The sequence below is a fragment of the Nasonia vitripennis genome, chromosome 2 (genome assembly GCF_009193385.2).
Source record: "Nasonia vitripennis strain AsymCx chromosome 2, Nvit_psr_1.1, whole genome shotgun sequence".
Lineage (NCBI taxonomy): Eukaryota > Metazoa > Arthropoda > Insecta > Hymenoptera > Pteromalidae > Nasonia > Nasonia vitripennis.
The window spans coordinates 13,996,331-14,022,028 of NC_045758.1; the positions used below are offsets into that span (position 1 = coordinate 13,996,331).

At 43.5% G+C, this 25,698-nt stretch overlaps 1 protein-coding gene across 32 annotated transcripts in view; it reads right to left on the reverse strand.

Moving 5' to 3' along the window:
• Positions 1-25,698, reverse strand: part of LOC100121288 (voltage-dependent calcium channel type A subunit alpha-1) — a 117,946-nt gene that overhangs the window by 34,704 nt on the left and 57,544 nt on the right. For 23 of the 32 annotated variants that reach the window (XM_031923507.1, XM_016982948.2, XM_016982961.2 and 20 more), the window contains 10 exons: positions 15,497-15,611; positions 15,027-15,412; positions 9,643-9,746; positions 8,980-9,135; positions 8,690-8,910; positions 5,693-5,796; positions 4,790-4,905; positions 4,139-4,198; positions 3,917-4,018; positions 3,254-3,292 (listed from right to left, as the gene is read on the reverse strand). In XM_031923507.1, the coding sequence (XP_031779367.1) occupies positions 3,254-3,292; positions 3,917-4,018; positions 4,139-4,198; positions 4,790-4,905; positions 5,693-5,796; positions 8,690-8,910; positions 8,980-9,135; positions 9,643-9,746; positions 15,027-15,412; positions 15,497-15,611 (1,403 nt within the window). Of the gene's footprint in view, positions 1-3,253; positions 3,293-3,916; positions 4,019-4,138; positions 4,199-4,789; positions 4,906-5,347; positions 5,464-5,692; positions 5,797-8,689; positions 8,911-8,979; positions 9,136-9,642; positions 9,747-14,244; positions 14,346-15,026; positions 15,413-15,496; positions 15,612-25,698 lie in introns of all 32 variants that reach the window. The other 9 variants (XM_031923525.1, XM_031923514.1, XM_031923526.1 and 6 more) reach the window with 4 other exon arrangements.

Here is a 25,698-nt window from a genome sequence, read left to right on the forward strand (position 1 = left end):
ATTCTTAACTATTAAGGATTTAGGCATTTTTGAGCGATTGTGGCGCACTGTCGGCAAAGACTTATCGACCGAGTGCAGCAACAGCGCGACTCGTCGGCACGCGACTACATGCGTTTATACTATTTCACGCGTGATATGCTTTTTTTACGTACCTGGAAGAAAGCATATTGATGCACAACATTTCAAATATCGTAGGGCTTGTTCGATGAAGTCCAAGATTCTGTATGCATAAATACTTTTGTGATTGTTTCATGCACACAGAAAAGCGGGGTTATGTGGAAGGTTATATTCCTATGATACCTATCGTGCTATCATTCGAATATATTTTGCAAAAACTTTTGCAAAAAATCTTTCAACATTGAATAGTCTCAGAGCGATACTAAATGATAATAAGAAGTGAAAAGAAGTAATTATAAAGTGCTAGTGATTTTACGTCGACGGAAAGAAAGTTACGAAAATTAAAAAATCTGAAAACCTAACTGTTAAGACGCTTGGATTTATCCATATTTTAATCCAATTTTATTAACAGTTAAGAATTCTTCTTTGTGTCAAGGATTCTTTTCTCTCAGTATATGTATAGTGTGTAATAGCAAAGAAATGAAGATGACAGCTATAGTATACAGGTTGATGATCGAATGAAATTTAGAATGATGACTGTTGCATATCTAGAAGACTTTTTTGTAATAGGACCAGGCTATCTACTGGTAGCTTTTGCATCAATTTATTACAGGAAATTATATCGCTAGATGTATATAAAAATGCGATATATATATATATATATATATATATATATATATATATATATACGTAATGCAATAGACGACTGATCGACTTATAGACTAGTCTATCTAATATATAATCTGCTGCCTTTACCAAGCTCCTAATAATAAAAATGATGGATAATACAGTAGATGATATGGCTTAAGGATTTAGTAAGTAGCAGTGATTAATCACATGGTATATGGACTCGCTATATTGCTCGCGAGCCATTATTGATTATTCAAAATATCTAAGATATTTCAACTGTTTTTTTCTTTTACAAAAAAATACTCGTTCTCACATAATCACTATGGAAGGTTCCACTACGACACGCGCTCGCATGTAAATGGACGTATCAATAGTTTCTACTCAGAGTAAAAGCGAGGGATATGGATATCATGATATCTATCTATATGTATACGATATATGTGTGACACTATGCGATGATATATATGGCATAATAATAAATGTTGACTAAAGTTTATGACACGGCCGAACTCTAAAGTTCGACTTGCTGGGCAAAAGTTTACGACTAGAGGAGGGAAACTAGATTTGTATATATATACGTTCGAAAAGGAGTGCACTCGCCTTTCGCGACAAACTGCCTTACTCGCTCCTACGATCAATTTTAGATACTTGGTTATACAATGAATAATGTATAATAATGCAACTATGGATAATTCGCAAAACTGCTGCGACTATGTGTGTAATAACAACGTATACATATATACAATGTAATAATAGTAATAAGAATAATGTTTCAAGTCAAGTACAGAATGTTTACTCGATACACATCAGCGCTAACTAAGTCTCTCCACTACGTTAGAGAATCGAGCTTGCTCTATTCAGCTACATATATAGGTATACACGTTCAATGACAGGTTCATGTAGTTTTCAACTATATAATCGTGAAAATGCGAAAACAGGATAGAGAAACTTTTGTATAATATCATAGCCGCTCGCTAATAATGTAACCCAATGTTCATATAAGAAGCAGAAACCTAAGAAAAGTATAACAATCCACTTGGTGAAGTTGCGCACTTTTCCGCAGTTCGCGTAAAAGATTATGCAAAGAAAATGAACTCAAACGAAAAAAAAGATAATAGAACGAATGAAAGAAACAAAAAAAAGGAGTGATGAGATACGGTGAAAACGACCGCGCGCGACGACGACGACGGGATCGGAGAGAACTCTGAAGAGTGACTGCGTTGCACAAAAACATATATAACAGACACAGAGAGAGGTGTATATATAGAATAATAATAGAAAAAAAGCAGCGCGAAACGAAGCGGACTGTATGCAGCGGCAGCAGCATCGCACGGCCCGGTGAGCGCGAGAGAAGTTATTTCGAATCGACGCGCGAAGATGAACGCATATGGAGTGAAATGAATTTTCAGTGAACGTACGTGTACAGTTGTTTGAGTGTATATATAATAAACTCTCGCTGAGCAGCGCTCTTCGGTCCGCACTCGTCGCGCACGTGGCGGATATGGATAATATAACAGAGACAGAGTTTGTGTGAGTGTGTGAGACATTGTGCTTTTCTTTTTATGTAAAAATAGACAGAGCTAGAGAGAGAGAGAGAGAGAGAGAGAGAGAGAGAGAGAGAGAGAGAGAGAGAGAGAATACGATTCATGTATACAATACTCTCGTTTTGGATGCGTATTATTACGTATTTTTCACAGCCAGGATTATAGTGGTGGTAGATATAGATGGAGAGTAAAAAAGTATGTTATAACTATGCTACCTACTGCAGCCGGCCAACTCGAGTGAAGTATACTTCGCAGCAAAGTCGACTGGCGCGCTGTTTACAATACCGCACACAATTACGTAGTAATTACAACAATGACTGTAGCTTACTGCGCTTGAGGAAATGGAACTGTGAGTGGATGTGTGTGCGTGTGTGTGTGTGTGTGTGTGGGTGTGTCGAGCTGACGTGATGGTGGAGAGATGCTGGTGGTGTGTTGCGTGTGCTCGCACACGTGTGTTGTTGTTTATCTGCTTGTACGTTTTCTTTGCGCGCGCGCGAAAGAGAGAGAGAGATGAATCTACGCTCTTAATTTATCGCGATCTTTCTTTCCACTCGCAGTCTTGCTTTTCTTCGATTAAAAAGTTTGCGAGATCGTGTTGCCCGAGAAAATCTTCAACAGACTGCCCAGAGTTTTTTAGAGAGATAAGAAAAATTCGGTTATACTCGAAAATGCTTATGGTCGTGAATTTATGATGCAAATTTTTCGTACGCGTCAAAAGTTACAAGCAATCAAGGCTCCTTTCAAGAGAGTTCTCGTATACACGTGTGCGAGTGAGTGTGCGTGTGTTAGTATAAAATTAGCAAATGTAAATCGTAATGAAATACGCATAACAGTACCGTACAGTACTCGTTACTCTCAACGATCAACACAAATAGTTAAAAGAAACAATGTAGCTTTTACTCGTAACGTTAATAATAGATATAGATATAGATTTACTGTAGTATGACCTGGATTGTAGTTACCTTTCAGTTTTTTCTTAGGCTCTGAAACAAGAGGATCATCTGATAGCGTGTGTTTAGAATGCTCCTTGACAAAATTGGAGGGATATGATACGCGAATAATGAACAGTAATAGTAATTACAAACATATGTACATTATGTGAAAATCTAAATTTTTTTTTCTTATCGAACAGATCGACTGACCGCGCGCGCGCACACTGCTTGTGCGCATACCGCGAGCGAAGTCGACTAGTCAAAAGAAAAAAAAGAACAAACAAACGATCAACGAAAGAACGATTTTCTTGCACAAGGCAATGGAAACAAGTAAAACACTATAATATATACGATGTATAATAGAACAATGTTGAATATATGTAAGGGTTGATAAAAGTATGTAACTCTCTGATTCTAAATGATAGATAATGAAAGTCGATATATTAATTTACACTAAAGTGCAAACTCTGAACTTTTCACAGATCTTTACTCAATAAAATAACAATAAACGTATGTATATATAACAATGTAAGAATCGACAATATAGTATACTGGTATATATAATATATAGTAAATATAGTCATCACATTAAAAGTATATGTATATAGTAGAAATAAGAGAAAGAGTATACGTAAGTTTCGAAAAACTCTCTATCAAGAATCAAGAGACACGAACGGGAAAAATACAACTCACCATCTTCCTGATCGTCCTCCGCGTCCTCCTCCTCGGTGTCGGTGCTCTTGCTCTTTCCGAGATTTTTCAGCTTTTTTCTCTTCGCCGCCGCTCTTCTCCTCGCTGTGAAATCGGACGAAAATTTTCCATTAGCTCATCGTTTCGAATCGCGTCCAGCGCGTTCACAGAATAACCGAAACTTTTCTCGTTACATGCAGAGATAATGCGCGCGTAAACGATTACCTTCCATAATGTGCATTTTTTCCTCCTCCGTCGTGCGCTCCTCCGCGAGTATAACTTCCTCTGTGGAAATGAAATTGACAGTTCAATTATCTCGCTTTAAATTGGAACGCGAGGCAAGCAAGCGCCCGGAAAGTCTGTGTGTGTGTGTGCGTGTGTGTGCGCGCGCGTGCGTGTGTGTGTACGTTTGTCTGTCTGAATATACATAGACTAGCGCAGCGGCTGATGCACTCGTAGACATGTATGATTGCAAAGTACTATTACAAAGGGGCAGCTGAGAGTACACTCGGAGACTCGAAACCTCTGTCCGGCTTTGCGGATATTAGGCTGCATCGCGATTAATCTGATCGTTTCTCGTTTATTTTAATACGCGTCGGTTTAAAAATAGGAGCGTGGAAATTTTTTCAAAATCGATAGAAAAAGTGTGATAGAGTACGTGCGTCATTAAGTTTATTTATAAACTATAAAACAGCTCGACGACAGAGCATATAGGAAAGCACGGTTATTATTTATAACGACTTGCACACGATGATAGCCTTTCGAATTTTTTCATCGTCGTCGGTCGCGTGTGCAGCTCCGAGTGTCGCTATATCATATGGATGAGAAACAAATGCAATGAGTGAGTGTTGAAATGAGAGTCTAGCGGCGTCTAACCTGCTTTGCAGATCCACTCGACGTAGCCGTTTAGCTCGCGCTCAAGCTGCTGGTGTCTTCGCATTTTGAGAAAGGTTTGTCGGTTCTCCACCTTCTCCCTCTCCTTCGCAAATTCTCTACAAAGCGTTACAAAAACAAATACATGATACATGCTGCTCCGCAGAAGCTCTGGACTCGATCGAACTCTCGGCTCGATCGAGCTCGACGACACCCAAACTCTTTCGTTCCTCTTTTGTTTTTGTGATTATTAATAGTAGCGTATATAATAATGATGCGTAAATGTGATGAGTCGATGGCTGTACGTAGCTTTTACTTGGAACTGATTGGTACAAGCTGTGGGTGATGTTTATACGTTAGTTCTCTCGAATGCGGAGTTTAGTGGTTTCTACTGATTAGTGTGGCTTGAAAGCTCTCGAGCTTTTTATTTTCTGGCTTACTCTTACCTCGCGGCGCTTTTTCAAGTGGCTTACTTTTAGTACATTACCTACATGTACTGCAGGGTAATTCAAACTACTACTTCTGAATACGAAAGAGGGGAAGGATTGAAAAAATTAAAACCTGCTTGGGTGATCCAGTTTAAATAAGAACTGAAGGCAGTGGTGAAAAGACGCTTCATTTTTGCCTTTTGATAAGCTGCTCGCCGTTCGACGCGCGTTCTTTCGTTCGAAAATTCCCTGGGAAAGATTCGTAAAAAAATATTTCTCTTATACATCTGCATGCTCAATTGTTCTTCGCATGTATTTACCCTTCTAGAAGTTTCTCGATAAAAAATAATAATGTCACATCAATAAGATTCGAATGAAGGATGACGTGCAGGTCGTCGTTATCGCAGGCACAGATTCGCGGATCATGATGACGATGATGATGGTGATGGTGTAAAGTAATCAAAGTCAATCAACTCACCCAGACAACACACCGAGAACTAAGTTCAGCATGAAGAAAGACCCGATGACGATCAGTGGTATAAAGTAAATCCAGTTGAACGTACTACCAAGAGCGTCATTCGTCTACAAAATTCATCAAAGCATCGTGAAACATTTCAATCTCGCTGTATGCGGCAGCTCGTCGCATCATCGAGCAACGGTATTGTAAGCAATATAATTCTTATAAATTTTTTTATACATCGATCGACCGATTCGCACATCGGCCTTCGTGGAGAGAAAGACAGACAGAGTGTGGCACACAGCAGATCGAGAATGCACATCACGCACATATTGATCAGCGACAATGAGAAATAAAAAACATTGTACACACGTAAATAGAAATCGCATACATATAAGTACCAGAGTATAGATAAGAACAAGGCTGCACATGTGCCAGAGAGGCTTTATGGCGAAGAGGAAGTCGTGAATTTTTTATGCCGGCAAAAGTGTATATTCCTTCGAGTTTTATATCTACGCGCTTCGCGCTGGCTTTACAGCATTGTTCTTGCATTTCCAGAGAGGATATACTTATATAGATGCTTTGTTTCATATTTCATATATATATATATATATATATATATATATATATATATATATATATATATATATATAGAGAGAGAGAGAGAGAGAGAGAGAGAGAGAGAAAGAAATAGGAGGTGTGAAAGATTGGTTCTGAATATGAGATTGTGTATGTGTATTTGGTACAGGGTAGGTATAGGTTTTGCTCTGTGCTGGGGGTGGTTACTCGTTCTTACAAGTTCATGATAATCTTTTCAAACTAAGTTCCAGCTATATCTAGATGATTCACTAAAAGTTCGTGATTTATACAATTGTCATAATCTACGGAACGAGTAATCGGTGTTTGGATATATGGTTTGCATACACAAACAAGTATTTGGATCTGACTATAGTGGGTAAAACGTGTGTGATTCATACCCCCTTTATTAAGCTTTCCCGTATCCTCGCGGCAGCGCGATAATTTTTCTCCAGAGATAAATGACTCGTGCGCGTAGCTCTGAAAAAGGATGAAGTTCTATTGCGCAGATTCGTTACGTCGCTTCGGCGAGAATCAGTGATAAAACTACAAATCCACCCTTTCGCAAGCGCGAGCAAATCATTTTCCGGTGAAAGAAAAACTACACCCGCGACCGCATCGAGGATCCGAGAAGCGTGAGATCTCTTCTATACGATCGGGCGATGTATATCGGAAATAAGATTACAGAAGTGAGGACTGAAACTGACAGTGTCATACTGAGCAAAGTGAATATATACGTCAGTGTTAGTAGAGATTCATGAGGAAACCCGACGGATGTCATGCTTTTTATATTGACACGACATGATTCAAGATCGAGTAAAAGAAAAAATTACGAATAAACAAAAAACGAGAAAAAAAACTTTACACCAGGATCATTATTATTATTGGCTGCGTTTATGATCGGAGGTTCAGAAATAAAGAAAAAACAACAATCACGATGAGCGTATACATCATATTGTAATACAGAGATGTAAAAAAAACAAAACACCGATAGAGAGCTATGTGGAACTGAAAAGGAACGTAAAAACATGTACAAACACACACGCGTATATATATATATATATATATATATATATATATATATATATATATAGGAAAGGCAGATGTATACATGTATATATAAGGGAGAAATCGTGCCTGTTGAGCCTCGTACTCTTTGAGTAATACCTGCGAATCTCGTCAATGACTCAGAAGTTGGCTTTTGTACACAGTGCGGCTGAGAATGTACATGTGAATCGATATGAGCGCTGATATTCTGACGAAAGAAAGGGACACGATCCGCCGGAATGCTAATGCACAGCTATATATAGGTTGTGTGTACATGAATGCTCGCTGCTAAATACTTTTCGAGGCCCGTTTTATCTATATACATATCGACTTTATCGGGTGCATTGTTTTCTTCTCGTTACTCTTAATTCACACCGACCGCGAACTTTTCGAGACATTAAAAAACTCGTTAATAATCGTGTCGTTCCTATATCAAGTATATAAGAAACTTTTTCGCCTCTATCTTCGAGAGCAAAAAAAAGAAACACGTAAAGTTTCAAGATTATTTAGCAGTTGAGTTACGTGCTCATGTACTTGTGCAGAGAAAGGTATATATTATAATGAATGTATCGCGTTACAGACATGCGAATGGCCAGTGTTCTCATTATGCCACATGCATTTGATGCCATATATATATATATATATATATATATATATATATATATATATATATATATATATATATATATATATATATATATATATATATATATAATGTAATGGTAGTTCGCACTGTGAAAGGGGTATATTTATATAGTGCGGGATATATCGAGGGGTTTTGTAATGTGAAAGCGCCAGGCACGAGTTCTCTTTGCAAAGAATTTCGATCAAAATCATATAAGGTCACCATGAAGACTTTTGAGAGATAATAATATACATCTATACATCGAAATCATAAGAGACACCAAAGTATAAGTGAGAAAAGGAAAGTACGTCGAAGAAAAAAAACATCGGAACTAAGACTTCCGACGCAATAATAATAATAATATTAAAGAAAGTACATCGAGTGCACAACATAAACAAACGGCGGCACGCTCGCGCGCATTCTATGCGTATTCTCTCCTATACGCTGGAGAATCGTCGAAGAGGAGAATATATCAATCATATCACTTCTCCCCTTCGCGAATCCAATCCTCCTGGCGCATAGACGAGAGAGAGAGAGAGAGAGAGAGAGAGAGAGAGCGAATCGAATGCGCGCGTAACTCTGGACATAATGCGGAAAAAACAGCACAGAAAAAGAGTTTCATATAATATACTCGCATATATCGACGAGACGAAAGCGCAGAAAAACTTTGTCGTTGACGAACAAAGAAGAAAAAAAATAGAGAAAAAAAGACACAATTTCGTTTGCAGCGAATTCGGTTGTAACACTGATGAACATATTTCTTGCGTTACCCAGTACAATATGGCAGTCCAGCCCTCCATGGTGATGCACTGGAAGACGGTGAGCATGGCGAAGCCGATGTTGTCGAAGCTGGTGATGCCGCTGTTTGGTCCCTCCCAGCGATCGGAGCACTTCGAGGTATTAGCGTTGCACACATGGGCACCCATCGGCGCCTCGTCTTGGTTGTCCGTGTTGCACGGATTTGGCTGCTCGCCGTCCTTAACGATTTGCTCTGCGAAAGGAGAACGACAGTGTTTATACGAATAAATTGAAGGAGTTATTAATTTTTAAAATGATTTACCGGCATTCTCTATGCTGTAACACGTCTTGTGCAGGGTCCCCGAATAAAACTCGAGGCCGATGATGGCGAATATCACAATGGCGAACAGGACGAGCAAGCCGATCTGCAAGAGCGGAGCCATCGCCTTGATGATCGACTTGAGCACCACCTGGAGACCTGCGAGGAGCAATCCAGCCCTTGATTAGCGCCGCTCCTACCCCAGAGGAGCTTTTCTCTTTCTTTTCAATACCTCCTTTACTCTGTGTCTCTGTGTTTTTCTTTCTTTTTTTTTTTTTTGTTCATTACTACGATGTGTGTATGTTTCAATGCCAACTATATCTTACTCGTGTTCTCTATGTCGTAACTATCGTATTTTGCAACATTTAAGCTATGTAGTTTCTCTGAGCGGTCGAGGGTCAACGCCAGTATACCATCGAAACTACTTTCGATAAACGAACGTTGATCCCCGACCGCGCAATCTAATCTCAAATATTTAATCCTCACGAATAAACACACTGATTAATTGTACAGCTAATATATATCAAACGAAAAAAACTTGTCAAGATAAAAACTAAAAGGAGGATGTCTATAATATGGAACAGCTAATGTGACTAATGAAAAAAAAAATCCTCTGGCATATATCGGCGTGGGTGTTGTTTTTGTTAATTGAAGCGCTCTACTCACTTGGTATGCCGGAGACTAGTTTGAGCGGTCGCAACACGCGTATCGCGCGCAACGTGCGCAGATCCATATCCAGGTTTATGCCTTGCGGGAACGCCGTGATGAACCTGCCCCAAACATACACACCCCCGCCACACTTTACTACTTACTACTCTATTACGCTAATACACTACTTAATTGTATACTACCAAAATAATCTAGCCACTATGGTAGACTAGGCTCTTATATTTTTATTTATGTAATGCTAGTTTTTGACTAATATATTCCGGTACGTGGCTGACGGGAAACGTCGCGTTTGTTAATATCTGATTGCTGCGACGACGTTTGCCGTCTGCCGATGAGACGATACGCCGATTTCGATTTGTTCTCTCTATCTGAATCGTTATACGGCGTATCGTTTCATGGTTTACTTAATTTATTAATAGCTATGAATACTCTATGATTATATATTTGCAAATTATATCGTAATGACTAAATCGTTGATAAGTTTGGTTCAAATTCTGTTCGTCCTTCGTCGAAAAGAAAAAACGTCATGGTATGGTCGTCGTAAACGCTATGATATATATTCATTTATGAGGTGAAATGAGGACAACAAAAGATGGAAAAATATAACTATGTATATTCTAGCGTTCATAAAATAAAGTACACTATATGTATATGTTCTAAAACTATGACAGCATGATATGTATATTGTACATATATAAAAATGGTAACGGACACGCACTTTACTCGTACACATTAAACGAAACAGGTTTATGTATAAGTATAGCATTGATTTCTACTGTCTTATCGCTCCGGCACACACATAAAATGTATCCTTCGGAACAAAAGTCGCAACCGTCATCGCGCACAGCCCTGCACTGGAAAATACATCAAACGTGCCTCTTAATGAAAGAAGAGTATGCCGCGAGAAAAATTTATCAATGCTCGTCTCTTTCCAACTATAAAAGATCGATGAATTATTACAGCGATCAAAGAGAGGGTGTGTACATCGAGAGCTGCAACTTTTTGTAACAAAGGATATCACTAAATCATCTCATCTCAAGTGCGCCAAGGCGAATCGATAAGGTAAATCTCTAGCCCTACGCGCGTGTATAGCTATAGATAATATACGCGAAGAAGCCGTACATAGTTAAGATTTTCGTCGTATATATAGACAAAGGCGGAGGGTAAGGGGTAGACTCAATGGGAGTGTGCACGCTCGGTCGGTTCGGCCTCGTCACAATGGGAGAAAAGGAGGATATTCCTCGTGTGCACGTGTGTGGAAGACTCGCACACGAGGAAAGAAAAGGGATATCGCCGGTTCTATTCACGGACAGCGGCATGAGGAGAGGGAGGGAGAAAGTCGCGAATTCGTCGGAGGAGCTGCGCTGCAGGAAAAGAAACCCGTGTGGAAATTTAATTGGGTCCTCGAGAGTAGTTTCTCCCTCCGGAGCTAGTTTGAAAAATACTAGGGAAGAATAGTTCTTCTTGCCTTATCTCTCTCTGTATTCGCGTTATAACTTTGGATTTAAGTAGTCCGCCGTCGAGGGCTATTGCGCGCAGACGCGCGTACGTCGTCTATGTTGTGCACGCGAGATTTTTTAACGACTCGAATCATCGGCAAAACGAATGGAAGCATAAATTTGCAAATACTCGAACAAGCTTTGCAGCAACGGCAGTTATACGTTCGTATACGTGTACAGCGTATACGATAGCGTCGCGCGGAAAGTTTGTGAGTTATGCGGCGCGCTTCGGGCGACTTAAACGCGCGCGCGGGGGGTGGGGGGGGGGGGGTGACACTCGTGTCTCGGGCAACTGCGGAAATAATCAGCTTAAAAACTTTCGAATATATTAGTTTAGCGCTGCGCTGCACGGAAAGAACTTTCTATTAACCCAATTTTCCATACAGCCAATTATTAAAAGAGCGAGATTGCAGCGAGAACCGGGGCTTTTGTCCTCAAACATTTTCCCGACGACCGATCTACTCTCGCCAGTAACTTATCTCCTGCGCCGGGGCGAACTTCTCCTTCTTTTTTTTCCTCATAACTCGTCGGCGAGTTTAAGAACACGTTTACGCGCTCGTTATGGAAAGTTTGCAGCTCGACTCGCGGCTTTTCGATTCATGTGCTCTTGTTCCAATTTAGCGATCCCTCTTTCTCTCGGAGGGGGAAAAAAACTTTTGCGTAATTTTACTCTGATCTGAGGCTTCTGCAGGGATAAGGAAAAAGGGTGATTCGTTCAGTAGGTTATACGGAGCGTCGTCGTGTCTATCAGTAGCGTATAGCCGAGAGACTTTATTATTCACCGACCGGGAGCTAAAGATAGCGGCAGCTAAATATAGTCCGACGTCTTCTGCGAGCAGCGGCAAACGCTCTATGGGTGCATAATAATACAGGTTCCTCTTTCTTTTCCTTTGTGTCTCCTGCCTATATGACATCTCTATGCACCCGTTTCCGTTTAGCACAGCACTGCTGGCACTACGTATACGCATGGTATGGTCGGTGTATTAATAACCGTCTCAACTACCCTATAACTAATGGGAGTTGGGCAACGACAAATATTTATAAACCTACTCTAGATAGGAGAAATCCTAACGTCGCTGAAGATCCGAAAAGTTGAAGCGGCGGTGGGGTAAAGCACAGTCCAGTGTTTTATTTTACTGCTACTATACGACTCGGCGCTATATACTACTACGAGTGATTCGAGCCGGCCAAGTTGACAAACTTTCGAAGCAAGTAAATTTTCGAATCACACTGCGCGCGCGAGAGATTTGTTTGTCTTCGCAAATATCCTCTAACCCAGATGTACGACTGGAGAAAGAGAGAGATGCGAAAGTTCAGGAAAGAAAGAGCGGCAATCGACTCGCTTGCCAACTTTGCCGACTCGCCCCGTGTTTCTCTATCCTAATGGATGAACTTACGCGAGCGCTCTACTATCTTATATTATATAAATCTCTTGCTCTCTTTCGAACACCTACAAACACACACACACACACACACACACACACACACACACAGACGGGAGCAAAAGTGCAAAGAATAGCCCTGTACTATACGTGTACAAAAGAAGGAAAAAATAAGATAGGGGTGGCTCGTGTAATGGAGAAAGATAGTTACACACACACGTTCTCTCGTCGGCCTTACCGCATCGCTAATGACTTTCGCAGACGCATTTCGACGACGAGCTTAACGATCCTCAGGCTCCAGCTCGCTCTACACTCGTCGTCGAGCCTCGAAAGTGCTGCAGTTTCCGTCTGTCTGGACTGTAGGCTAGGTATATTTGCTCTCGTTTGGAGGCACGAGTGGCTCGATAATGTCATCAGAGCAGAGCGAAGAAAGGGATGGGGATGAAGAGAACGTCCCAGCAAGCGTTTCTTGGAAATTTTTATCTGCGCAAATTTGCGAGAATACGTTTTTGCTAGGATATTCTTCGCGACGATTACACTAATAGTGTAACTATCTAGCTTATCTTGTATACGCGCTTGATAAGTATGTAATAATAGTAGATACAGCAGGGATAATCATCGTATTCATCTCATCTGGCGAGTATTCGTCGTCGTATAAAGTTACATCTATGTATTCTGTATAATCACACCACTAAAGCGACATTCACAGTTTAAACAATATATGTATTTTCCATGGTTATAATTGTAAAATAATACTCTTCATCTATAATATTTACGGAAAATTCACTAGACATACATTATTTAGCATATAAGAGTTCTCTAGCAGAGCTCTGGGTATACAAGGTCTCGAAAGTTATTTTAAATTTTTATAACGTGCTCAGTTCATCGAAAAGTGAGTCGAGAGAGAAAAAAAACTTTGCGAGACCTTGATAGGGTGATCGAACTGTATACTTTTATGACGTTAATCTATACGTATATAAATAAAGACATGTATAGTGTGTCTTACCTACGTCAACTATTTTTACTCATTGTCCTAATCAACTTTGTTCTAAAAAATTAACAGCCGCTAATTATATATAAGTAATAATAATAATCGTTATGTATGTGTAACATTAATAATAATAGCTCTGTATCTATTGTAACAGGGAAAAATAGACAACGATTGAGAGCGAAAAAAGGCAAGACTTTTATTCATCCCTGTCTATCTTTCGTATCTAATTCGAATCGAGTACACGACCGAAGCAAAACGTACCACATTGTAATAGGACACACATTATATAAGTATACATAATAATCGAGTCCTAAGCCTCCTATTTTACATGATTTAACTCCACGAGTATAATAAACTGACACAAGAGTATAAGCTAAGAGTCTCTATGTAGACGCAACTAAGTCAAGTTTTAAACTAGCTAAAAAGTTTCATCAGAGAGCGTCTATGTAAATTACACATAGAGAGAGAGAGAGAGAGAGAGAAATACGAGAAACGACTATATATATATATATATATGTGTGTGTGTGTGTAATTACGTATGTATAGGGGGAGCGAGCCAAATACACAACGCATAATACGCATATGAAATCATGTCGTAGAGTACATTAAAAATGTATGGGATAAATCTAGCTGCTGCGTTACAGAGTTTTGAAAACAAGGACTATTTGTGCGAGAGAGAGATAGTAGAAGGTGTGTTCTCTGGCTCGTCCAGAGGCTTTTGACTCACTTGGAATTTTCGAAACCAGCTTTAACGGTCTGAGTACCCTGAAGGAACGTAGCATACGCAGGTCGACGTCCACGTTTGTTTCGGCGAACACGGTCATCGACCTAGTCATTTTTCCTCAGCTTTACATCATTGCTCCCACGCATAATAATTGAGTAGTAGATATATAGATAGTAGCTTAATAGTAATCTCCGCTTTCGCTTAATTAATGTCTCGGCTCCTGTTCCTTTCTTTATATAGAGTCTCTGCGTCCGGTGCCCACAGCCGGCAAGAAGCTCACCGGTGCGCCGGCTTTGGACCGATTATGCTAATTCGATTGGACGAATTAAAGCCGGCGGCGACCGCGGGAGGCAACTCTCTGTACATCGAATTTCGAAGACGCGGCGAGGGTTGCCATCGCGACGGGACCGGTGAACATTTTCTCGACGTGTATAGATTTAAAGTTTATTCTCCTTCTTTTCGGGAGAGGGGAGGCTCGACGCTTTTTCTATACCTCGCTCTCTCTCCCGTACGACTTGTGCCTCTTTTGTTCGCGGAGACACGCACGTGTATGGGGGAGAGAATGAGATGTATGTGTGGGCTTGTAACGGGGAGTCGTATACAGTGCAATACCGTTGCCAGCTTTACGATTCTTTTTTTCCCTTCGCGGAAAGAGAAGCAGACGGCGTTGCACCGATTCCGTCGGATTTTTATAGACTCGTGGATGAGATAAAAAAAAGTGAATGATGATGATCGCGTACAAATGTCCCTGTCGGTGAGAAAAGTGCAAGAACGAGAGTGCTTACCCGGTGACGACGACGAAGAAATCCATGATGTTCCAGATGTTGCGGAGATAGGAGCCGCGATGGAGGACGAAGCCGAGGGCCAAGATCTTGAGGCTCGCCTCGACGCAGAATATGCCGAGGAAGTAGATCTCGGTTGTCTCGAGCTTCTTGGCGAGGGTGGTCTTGTCGTGGCATGGCAGATGTTCCTCGAGGGCGAGAACCACGCAGTTGGCGATGATGGTGAGGAGGACGGCGTATTCGAAGGGCGGCCACTCGATTATGAACCTCGTGTGCTTCCTTATGCAGTTATCCTCGCTCAGTATGAACAGGGACGAGGGGCCCTTGCCCCCGCCGTCCCCCGTCCCTCCACCCTGATCCCGGCCTGGCGCCATCGCTTGACCTGATACCTATGCGCGAGCGACCCGTGCATTGTTTTTGTTTTTTAACTTTCCCGATCGCGACGTGACAAAAACAAAAAGGAAAATCCTTACCTCCCCTCCAACGCCAACCCAGTCACCGAGACCGCTCACTCCGGTCCACCTCTGCCTTCTCCTGTACTGACTCGTGTATCCAGAGTCCCTTTGTGCCGCCTGTTGCGCTGCCAACCTGCGAAGAGAGCGACAAAGGTGAGATATCGGGTGTATAACCTCGTTTAATTGGATATTAAATATTCCGCGAAATCGTCGCGTGCAAAAAAGTGCGCGCACAGTAGCGAGGGAAAAACACCACAGCGGCGGTGTATAAACGTGCGGGATGAGAGTCGGAGAGAAAAAAAGCTCTCGAAATTTCCCCAAGGAAATTCAATTAATCTAGATTGCCTTAGGCGCGCAATGAACCTCTGCACAGTGCGGCTCGATGTCCATGGAAAATCGATGCGCACGCTCGCGCGCATATATATATATATACATCGGACACGACACGGGGAAATATGGGCCATGCACGCACCTATATAGCTATACACGCGCGCTGCATGCGGAAAGAGGGCAGCGCTCGTTAATGCTCGGGGGGAGCTCGCCGGTTAATTAAGTGCATTAGCCGAGACTTTTGCCTTCGTTAATAACCCTATCTCTCTCCCTCTCGTTAGCGGACGCGACAAAAAAGCCGCCGCTCGCCTCTCTCTCTCTCTCTCGTCTTTCTTCGGCGCAGCTCGGGCAGCGGCGTGTTACATATACCTATGTATACAGCGAGTGTTAGATGATAAAGCGGCGCGAGGATTCGTTCTCTTATATACTATGGCTCTCTCTCTCTCGGTCTAATTACAGGGGGATAATTAAAACCGATCCTGCGAGAGTTCGTTACGGGCGGACAGCATATAGACGGTGGATGATGCGACCCTCCCCGGCTCTAATTAGCCCTACTGCGAGAGGGAGATCGGAGGCGCAAGTGTGCAGCGATGATAAAAGTTTCGGTAAGCGCCGATGGATTCTCGCCAGCCGGAAATTACTTCGAAATTATTCCGTATTCGTCAAAAACCCAACGCGACTTTTCACAACCACTCGCTATCTCGATCGGCGTGTGTGGTGTGATTTACGAGGGTTCAGCTCCGAAATAAAAATATACCTCGGAAAAAAAGTACGAGCGAACCGCACGTAACGCGCACACACGGAGAGAAAAGTGATTTACACTCGTTATATATCTAGCACGGTTGACTCGTTCGAGCGGAAGTTCAAAAGTCGTCGCGGCGATAAGCGAGTGGAGGAGAGAGAGAGAGAGAGAGAGAGAGAGAGAGAGAGAGAAAGTGCAACATAAGCCAGAGTGAGAGAACGGCTGCACTCCGGCGCGCATATCTAACACGAGCCACTGGGGAGGGTATCGAAATGCCACGCATTTGCTTAATTAATCGGCAGACCGATAGCTCGATCGATGTGTACGTGTGGGTGTATATACATATACGTAAGCGCTAGCGTGTATACTCCCGCGCGATGCAGCTGCAAGCTTGCCCGAGTGACCGAGAGAGAGAGAGAGAGAGAGAGAGAGAGAGAGAGAGAGAGAGAGAGAGAGAGAGGAGAGGGTGAGGGTGTGAGGGGAAAACGCGAACGAGAGATGCGGTATTCGTTTCTTGTTAATGGGATATGAAATTACGGCTTTGCACGCGCACTATACCACGTACTCCAGGCTTGATTATGCGCGCGAATTACATTTCGCATTATTTTACGATTTGGGAAATCTGCCGCTGCTGCTGGCTATCCGTGAAATATCGCTCCGACGAGTGTGCAGCTGAGCGTTTATTTCTGAGTAATTTGAAAAAATTGTATACGCTTCGACGACGATGCATAGTTTATTACACGAAGCGTGACTCACTAAGCACGCAGACATAGGTACACGAAAACAATGGAATTCCAGTAACCGACGCCGCCGACGCCGACTGCATTAACCAGTGAGTATAAATAAAGGAGAAACTTTTTTTACATTATTAATGCCCCACAGAGAGAGAGCAGCGGCAATACACAAGTGGCATGCTAATGCAGTCCAGAGCAGCTAGCCGCGGCAACTGCTTTTCCACGCTGCAGCAAGAAGCCGCGACCGCGAGCTTTTACAAGATGCTCGCAGTATATATACAAGGAAAAATGCTGCGGAACGCTATAACGACGTAAGTAGCGGGTGTCACGCGATATAGCCGCTCGCTCGCGCGCGAGCCGACACACTACTGTACGCAAAGCCCCCCAGAAAATTTCAAGGAATTTTAACGGTTCATTTTTTCTCCCCTCGTTAATTTCGTTTAATGAAGATTACAATTACGCGGTATGGAGCTTCGTTATAGCGCGCCTTAACACAGGCGGACGATTCCTCGAAACGACGCGTTGTAATTGCTGTGCTCTATAGAGATATTGATTTCCGGCCGATATCTGCTGCGACGACGGCTTGTGTATATCGAGCTCTTCCGAAAGCGTGCGCGCGTGCGTATACGTGTGACTAATGGACGCAGTTTTTACGCCGTCGCTTCGAGGATATATAGGATGAAAAACAATTTGTGGAATAGACGCGCAAGCCGCAGGCTATTTTTAACGATCGGGGCAAACAGCGAGAAGTTCGTTTGCGGGGGGTAAACACACTCTTATACGCTACTCTGAGTTTGTCGATTCGGAAAATTAGCATGTGAATTGAGAGTCTCTATAATTAAAACATATATATATTTCACAGATGAGCCGGTGGCCGAAGCGTTATACGCGCGCGGGTGCAATATTTTCATCGATAGAAAAGCCGCCGTGCTTTTTTCTTGCTCTTTCACCTATGCACACGATCGCGCACATCTAATCGAAAATTTCGATTTCAGTAATGCGCGCCAGCGGTGCAGCGTCAACGGCGGCTCACATTCTCTCGATAAACAATTCTAATATCTCCTCACGAGCTACGAAATTCCTGCAAAGAAAACGCGCGTCCCTTCTTCCTCGACCCGAAAAGGAAGAAAAAAATCCCTCACCCCATAAATTCATCACCCCCTCGTCGTCGTTCCAGCAGTGCTGCATCCCTCCCCAAAGCTCGAAAAAAAGCTCGTATACCGGCGACGCGCGCCCCCGAAGAAGAACACACAGACACACACGCGCGCGCGCGAGTGGGGTTTCCGACACGGTTCTCCACACCCCCCTCCCCTTCTGGCGTTTCACGGCGCGCGTGACGTCATACTGCTCGCCGCCATTTTAGCCCGTGACGTCAGCCGCAACGAGTTTCTGCGTAGGTATATAGCGCCAGCCACGCGAGCCTCGCGGGAGAAGCTCGTATGTATGTATGTACGTGTGATGCATGTAGGTGGGACGCGTGCTGCTACTGCTGCTGCTGCTGCGACTAGACGACATTGACGCTTTTTCCGCGCGCGCGGCGGTCGCCCATTGTTTCTCTCTGCAGTGCCGCCGCCGCCGCTTTTGCTACTTATCGCGGATTTGCAGCGCACTCTTTCTCTCTCTCTCTCTCTCTCTCTCTCTCTCTCTCTCTCGCCAGTGTTTCGTGCGAAAGCTTCCTGGAAGTCGCTAATTCGGATGATTTATGGAAGAGATTTTTGTATGGCTTGCATTGTGAGGCTCTCCTTTCCTTTTTTCACTCGGTGATTCGCGTAATTGCTTCCGGAACTCCGTGCGGAACGACTGTAGCGACGCGCAGAAGTATAACTGGGAATTGAATTCGGGGGGGGGGGGGAAATTCGGAAGGAATTATATATTATACCTGGGTCGAACGATCGGATCACTCTTGCGGGGTATGTGTGTATTACTTCTATTGGCTAATTATAGTAATTACACTCGCGACTTGTGCAGCGTGACTCGTATTGATTTTCTTCGAAATAGAATTATACTCCACATACTAGGGCTGAACTTATGATTTATTGTTTTCCAAGTGTACCCACGCGTATATAAACAAGTGACAGACGACGACCGTAAGCTCCTGTCCATTAAACTGATTAAAAATAAGTCTTCTGCGAATTTTTTCGCCGAGCGACGACATTTCGCAACGTTTTTTCTATCGTCGCTCGATTGCCGGGGAAAGACCGCTCGACAATCGAAGTGGACTACTGACGTCACTCGCGCGCGAGCGCGTCGCTTGATTATAGAACAATTATTCGATGAATTTAATAAACCCCTGCAACGCGTACATGCTTTTTTTATTTCCGTACAGACAATTGTAACAGCGGATTATAAATTAACGTAACGATTGCCGCAATCGGAAAGCTTGCTTTGCGACGTGCAAAAACGAAGCTTACTCCAATTACGCCATTATCGACGAGCGCGATATAACCTTCCAGAACGTCTGCATGGCAAACATTTCCCGTATACGATCCTCTTATCGCGCCCTCCGAACTGCAAGCTCGCGCCGTAATTGGCTATTTTTCTTCCCTCCTCCTCTTTGTAATTGCCCAAGTCGCCGCGCAGCATATTCTCCTTTATCGCCACCGTCCAGAGGAGACAATTCCAAGTAGTTCACGCCCGTGTCGAGTCAGACGCCGGTATGCACGAGAAAGGGAGAAAAGTGCAGCAGGAGCTAGTGTCTGGCACACGTCCAGCCTCGAGAGGCTTGAGATTTCGCGGATCATGGCACTTCGTGGCGCGCGATTATGTGTGGTTGAATTTTTATGCGAATGTTTATGAGAGAGAGAGAGAGAGAGAGAGAGAGAGAGAGAGAGAGAGAGAGAGAGAACGAGTAGGGGATGAGCAGAGCGAGCGTAGGCTGGATTTTATTGTGTTATCGGTCGGGGGGAATAGTGTCAAATTTTGTCTATCGAAGATTATGCGCTACTGTACGAGTATTTTGCGTCGCTCCGAGAAAAGCGATATACACGAGGCGAGCACTTAATTGCTCGACCGAAACGCATCCTCGACAAATATAATAACGAAACGACGGGGATGAAAGCTTCCGGGCAACGGCAGTCTCGCGCTATACTGCAAAAACAATTGTGTACGAAGTTCGCAGGGAGGCGAGCTTTTTATTTTTAAAAATTCATCCGCTCGAATCACGGAATTTTACAATAACAACGTGCGGGCTCGCAGGGGAGCAAAAAGTTTCCCCGCGGCGCGCTTTTATTCCGAGCGCTCCCGCTGGCAGAGGTTCAAACTGTTTTTTCAACGCTCTAAATGAATCCGGCGCTGCGGAAGAGTTTCGCGATCCCGGACCAGACAATATCTCGGAGTCGTATATTTCCAAGCGACTTGTATCCGTGATTAATAATACCGTCGGTCGATTCGGGTAAACCAACCCGAAATCGAGTGTCAGAGAACGTATAAAGCAGCTCTTCCGTCTGACCTGCTGTACAAAGCTCCTCCTGAATTTTCTAATAATGCCGACGACGTCGGGGGAAACGCTCAACTCATTTCCCGTGTAATAAAAGAACTACGAGAGAAAGAGAGAGAAAAGTCGTGCGGAGGAAAGACAGTAGGGGAGAGAGAGAGAGGGAAGAAGAAAAGTCCGCCCTTGTCGATGGCGAGATCAACCCTTGGCGACTGGACGTCGAGCTGGCGCTTGGCACACACACACACACACACACACACACACACACAAACACTGCTGCCAAAAAGAGAGACGAATGTCTCGAGGCGAAAAATGCGTTCGCTCTACGGAGAGAAAGATGTAATATAGCGCGGATGGGAATTTTTCGTTTTGTCCTTGTTTTTGAAATTGCCATACACTTGCTCGGATGTAACTGCCGTATATACTTGCCTGGCATGCAGAAAGGGTGACCCAGATGATATTGTGCCATTTTGGAAAAGTGTATTGTGCGAGTCGGGTGATGTATCGTTCTCTCGTGCTGCTCTCGCGTTTGTTGTTTCGGCTGCAGGACTTTTTGATTGATAGAGAGAATCGCCGCCACGCGGATTTGATTTTATGGATTCGACCTTAATATATCACGCGCGGCCGCGCGCAGAGGATGCACTTTTCTCTCTCGAGGAGCAGAGAAATAATGATCGGACATGTTTTATGCATGAGATCTTGCTTGCTTGTACAGTCCGCCGTCTCGAAATGTCGATACTCCGCGCGAAATTCGGAGGATTGCTATTGTTAATCGTTGTAGAAATAGCACAAGATTTCGAGTGCGCATAGCCTCAATTTTCCCTTCATCTCGTTACTATACATGCAACTGAATGACGAGTTAACGAGACTTGCGCCGTGCATAGAAGGGCGTCCTCCGCTCGAAGAATTTTCGCGAAAAGGCTCGTTTTCCAGCCGAGGCATATCATCTCGTCAGCGCTTTATTACAAGGCTGTCTCGGAATACTTAAGAAGCGCCGCCGCTCGTCGCATCAGTCTCGACGATAAAACCCGGCTCACGGCGCAGTAGAAACAGCCGAGCGGAGTCAGACGAAAATACACAGCAGCGGCGGTGGCGGCGGTGGAAGATGGGTACACCCAGGGGCAGCTTACTATATATCTATTGATCGTTCATTCATGCCGCCCTTCCAGGCTCCTTCCAGTCGCCCCTCCCTTATTTCCGCGCCCTCCGAAACCGGCCGACGTTTCTAACCTACAAACACCCCGTCGTCGTCGTTGTCACAGTCCTGCCAACACATCTCTCTCTCTCTCTCTCTCTCTCTCTCGAAGCGAGCTGTGTGTGACTGTATGTGCACACGTGGCGCTTGAAAGCGCCGCCGGAGCAAATGCCAGCCGACTTTTTTCTCTTTCTCTCTCGCGCTTTGCTGCGTCGATTCCGTACAAGCGATGCTGCTTCTTCCATCTTTTCTCGCGCGCCTGCGCTGCTCTTTGGAGTTAGCCCGAGTGCAGGTGTACGTGTGTAAGGGAAGCTCTGGCTCGGAAGGTTCTGTTGTTGATGGTTGGAGAGCTGGAAGTTTTGTTTCTGCATGGGCTTTGAAATGTTCACTGGGTCTTTCAGCCCTGTTGTCGGAGTTGCGTACTTCGGGAGGATGTCGGCTGTGTATACGCAGTGAAGATTTTCGAGGGAATTTTAATCCATTAACGGAGCCAGCTTCGGTTTCGAGGAATAACTATGAAGTTTCGCTTGTTAATGCAATTCGCGCGCAACGTCTACTGAAAATATTGCGTTACAGCGTGTCTACGGAATTTATTTATATACTCGGCGGGGAAGGGACTTTAAAAATAAATTAGCTTGCACTCCCCAAGGCCGAAGATCTAGGTACGATTAAGTTTAAAATTAAACCCTTCGAATGTCAGCGATGCGATCGTTCCGAAACGCTGTCGTTGCGTCATCCCACGATAATAACAAGCTCCTACATGTTGTCGAACGAAATATTCTGGAAATTCCCGCGAATCTCCAAAAACCACGTCATCCCCTCGACCTCCACAGAATCCCGCCAATTATAACCAGACGAAAATCGAGCTTGCACGCACTACGCAAGCTCTGATCGTAAATAAATCGAGCCAATCTCACGTGTCCAATGGGTATTCATCTTTCTCTCGCTCTCCCCCAGCTTCCTGCGGGGCTTCGCGTTTTCAAGCTGCGCTGACGCTGCGAGCCGTACAGCGCATATACTCCGGCCGATGATGATGACTCAGAACAATGATCCGCTGGAGCTATATCGTGGAAGCGAGGCATAACGAGGGAATTGATTTACGGCGGAAGAGAGCGTCGCATAATATGCCTCTCGGCTTACGTACAGTAGACGTCTCTCTCTCTCTCTCTCTCTCTCTCTCTCTCTCTCACTCTCGTGCGACAGCCGCGTGTGTGGGAGTGTAGTGCACGTGTACGCCTACACGGAAAAAAATGGTTAGTTGTAATAACCAAGTACTTGGTTGGGATAATCAAATTGCTTGGGAAAATACGCACCAACTATTTTGTTGGTATCATTAACCAAGTGGACTTAGTTAAGAATAATTGGTAACCATAACCAACTATATGGTTGTATTTTGTGTAGTCGCGAGGCGACAAACACTATTTAATCTTGGTTATCTTAATCAATATATTGGTTTGTTATACAAACAAAATATATCGACAATGATAATTAATCTGTCAGTACAACCAAGATAATTGTTGGCTCAGGAAATAATTTAGTTCTGATTACTAAAAAAAATAGTCAAGTTTGTTTCCAGAACGCTGAAGAAAAATTTCTTTTTCTGATTTCTTTACTTTTTTTTATTTATTATTAATTATTATTAATTATTATTATTTATTTATACATGCAGATTTATTTTATAGACCCGTTTACAAGTGTGCCATTATTTTCAGATTTAATTGACATATTTACAATTTTATAATACAATTAATATATCTGAAAAAAATTTGTGAGGGATCGAACTCGGGCCCTTCAAGTCCAAAGGCGGAGACTCTGTCGTCGCGCTAGCGATGCAGTTGGTAAATGAGAAAATTTTTGAAAATATAAGGTGCAACTCGGATTTCAACTAATATCTTGATAATTACAACAAATATATTGGTTGACCCACTATGAAAACAGTGATGTACCAGAAAAATTGTTGTCCTTACCAAGTAAAGTGGTTAGTCACCTATAAAGTCGACTTTTTCATTGTAAAAAAGTCAGCTTGATTAAATTAACCAAGCACTTAGTTCTCATAACCAATTTTTGATTAACCAATTATCACTTGGTTACCACAACTAACCATTTTTTTTCGTGTATATATAGACAGCAGCTCGACTCGAGTCAAGAGCTACGTCGACTAACTGACACGATCATGTGACGGTAATTAGGTTACTCGTGGAGGTATATAGTAGGAGATACGGAGGGAGTGTATCCTTAAATTTGTAAAGCGCCAATCGATTCATTGATTGATTAGCGTCGCGCGCGCGCGAGCGAGCGACCTTTTTTCCGTTTCAAGACCTCGGCGCGACGACGAGAAACTCGCGCGTCTCTCTCTTTCTCTCCGAGCTCGCTCGTGTGTATATAGATAGCCGGTTTCTTCGCTTTTTTTCTCTCGCGACCCTACACACAGCGAGGAGGAAGAACGCGGCATTAAAAATTACTGAACGCTCGTCGTCGGGCTGGGCTTGGCTCGTCGGCCGTCTCTCCGCAGTTTTTGACGTGTATACAAGGGCGGAGAGGGTGTATTCCGTATCTTCCTTTCAGGGAAGGAATTGATGAGTCGCGCTCTGTCTCTGTGCGTGTGACGAACCATTAATTTCGGGGATAGGGAGTCGCGGTTTAGTGATTTCTCGACGTTCATCGTGTCGTGTCGACTAAATATACAGCGCGCTCTCCGATGGGCGATAAAAACAAACGGCTTGGAGGGAAAAGCTCGAGAATAGTTTCCATTTGTACAATCCCGTCAATAATCGTGATAACGAATATCCCCGCGCGAACGATAAACCTGATTAATTATGCAATAAGCCTTTTAATCATGCGTCTCTCGTCGGCGAAAGATCGAGGGAAAATCGTAAATTCCGTGGCGAAACTCGTAAAAACACCAAGCAATTGCATACGCCAGCGAATAAACTGCGATAGCGACGCGGATATTCCTCTCAATATGCATCACGTCTGCCGTACACCCGCTCTCCTAATTCACACAGGTGGACGAGCGAAATATCGCGAGTTACAAACGTCAAACGCGACTGGGCGTGAAGCAGAAAATGTCGAGGGAGAGGGAGAAAAAATTAATTACCCTCCCGCGCACACACACAAACGGCTATCAGTCTTCTCTCTCTCTCTCTCTCTCTCTCTCTCTCTCTCTCTCTCTCTCTCTCTCTCGCTTAATGGAAACGATAGATTTTTCCCTCTCGCCGCAATCCTAAATATAAATTTCGCGCTCTTTTTCTCCCCGCGCATCAGTAGTCGGCGGCGATCGAAGCGCGGATGCAGCTGCAGCATTTATTTTTTAAGCGATCAATTTTTCGATTAGTGCATCGGGGGGGGGGGGGGGGGCTGCGACGAGGAGAGAAAGAGAGAATATTCCGAAACCGCGAAACGGAAATTATACGCGACCTGAATAAAGGATGAGCGCGGTGTAGAGGTTTGTTTTCTTTTTCGGTCCGGTGTAAAAGTATGCGATAATTATTTTATACGCGTTATCTCGAGCTTATCCTTCGATTAATCCGATAGGCTCTGGCGTGTAATTCGAAGTAAATTCCGATATTTACTTCCCAGCCTTTATTAACTTCGATACACGTATATAAAAGGCTAATTAACGCGCGGCGCTTTTGTTAACGCGAACGAGCTGATTATTAAAAGCAAAAAATTTCACTCAAATATCGGAAAAACGCCGATCCGACGACTTTTCGCCTATACTGAAAGAAAGCGAAACCACCTTCGCGCGCGGGCGTATAACGCAATAACGTTCGATATCCCCGTGTT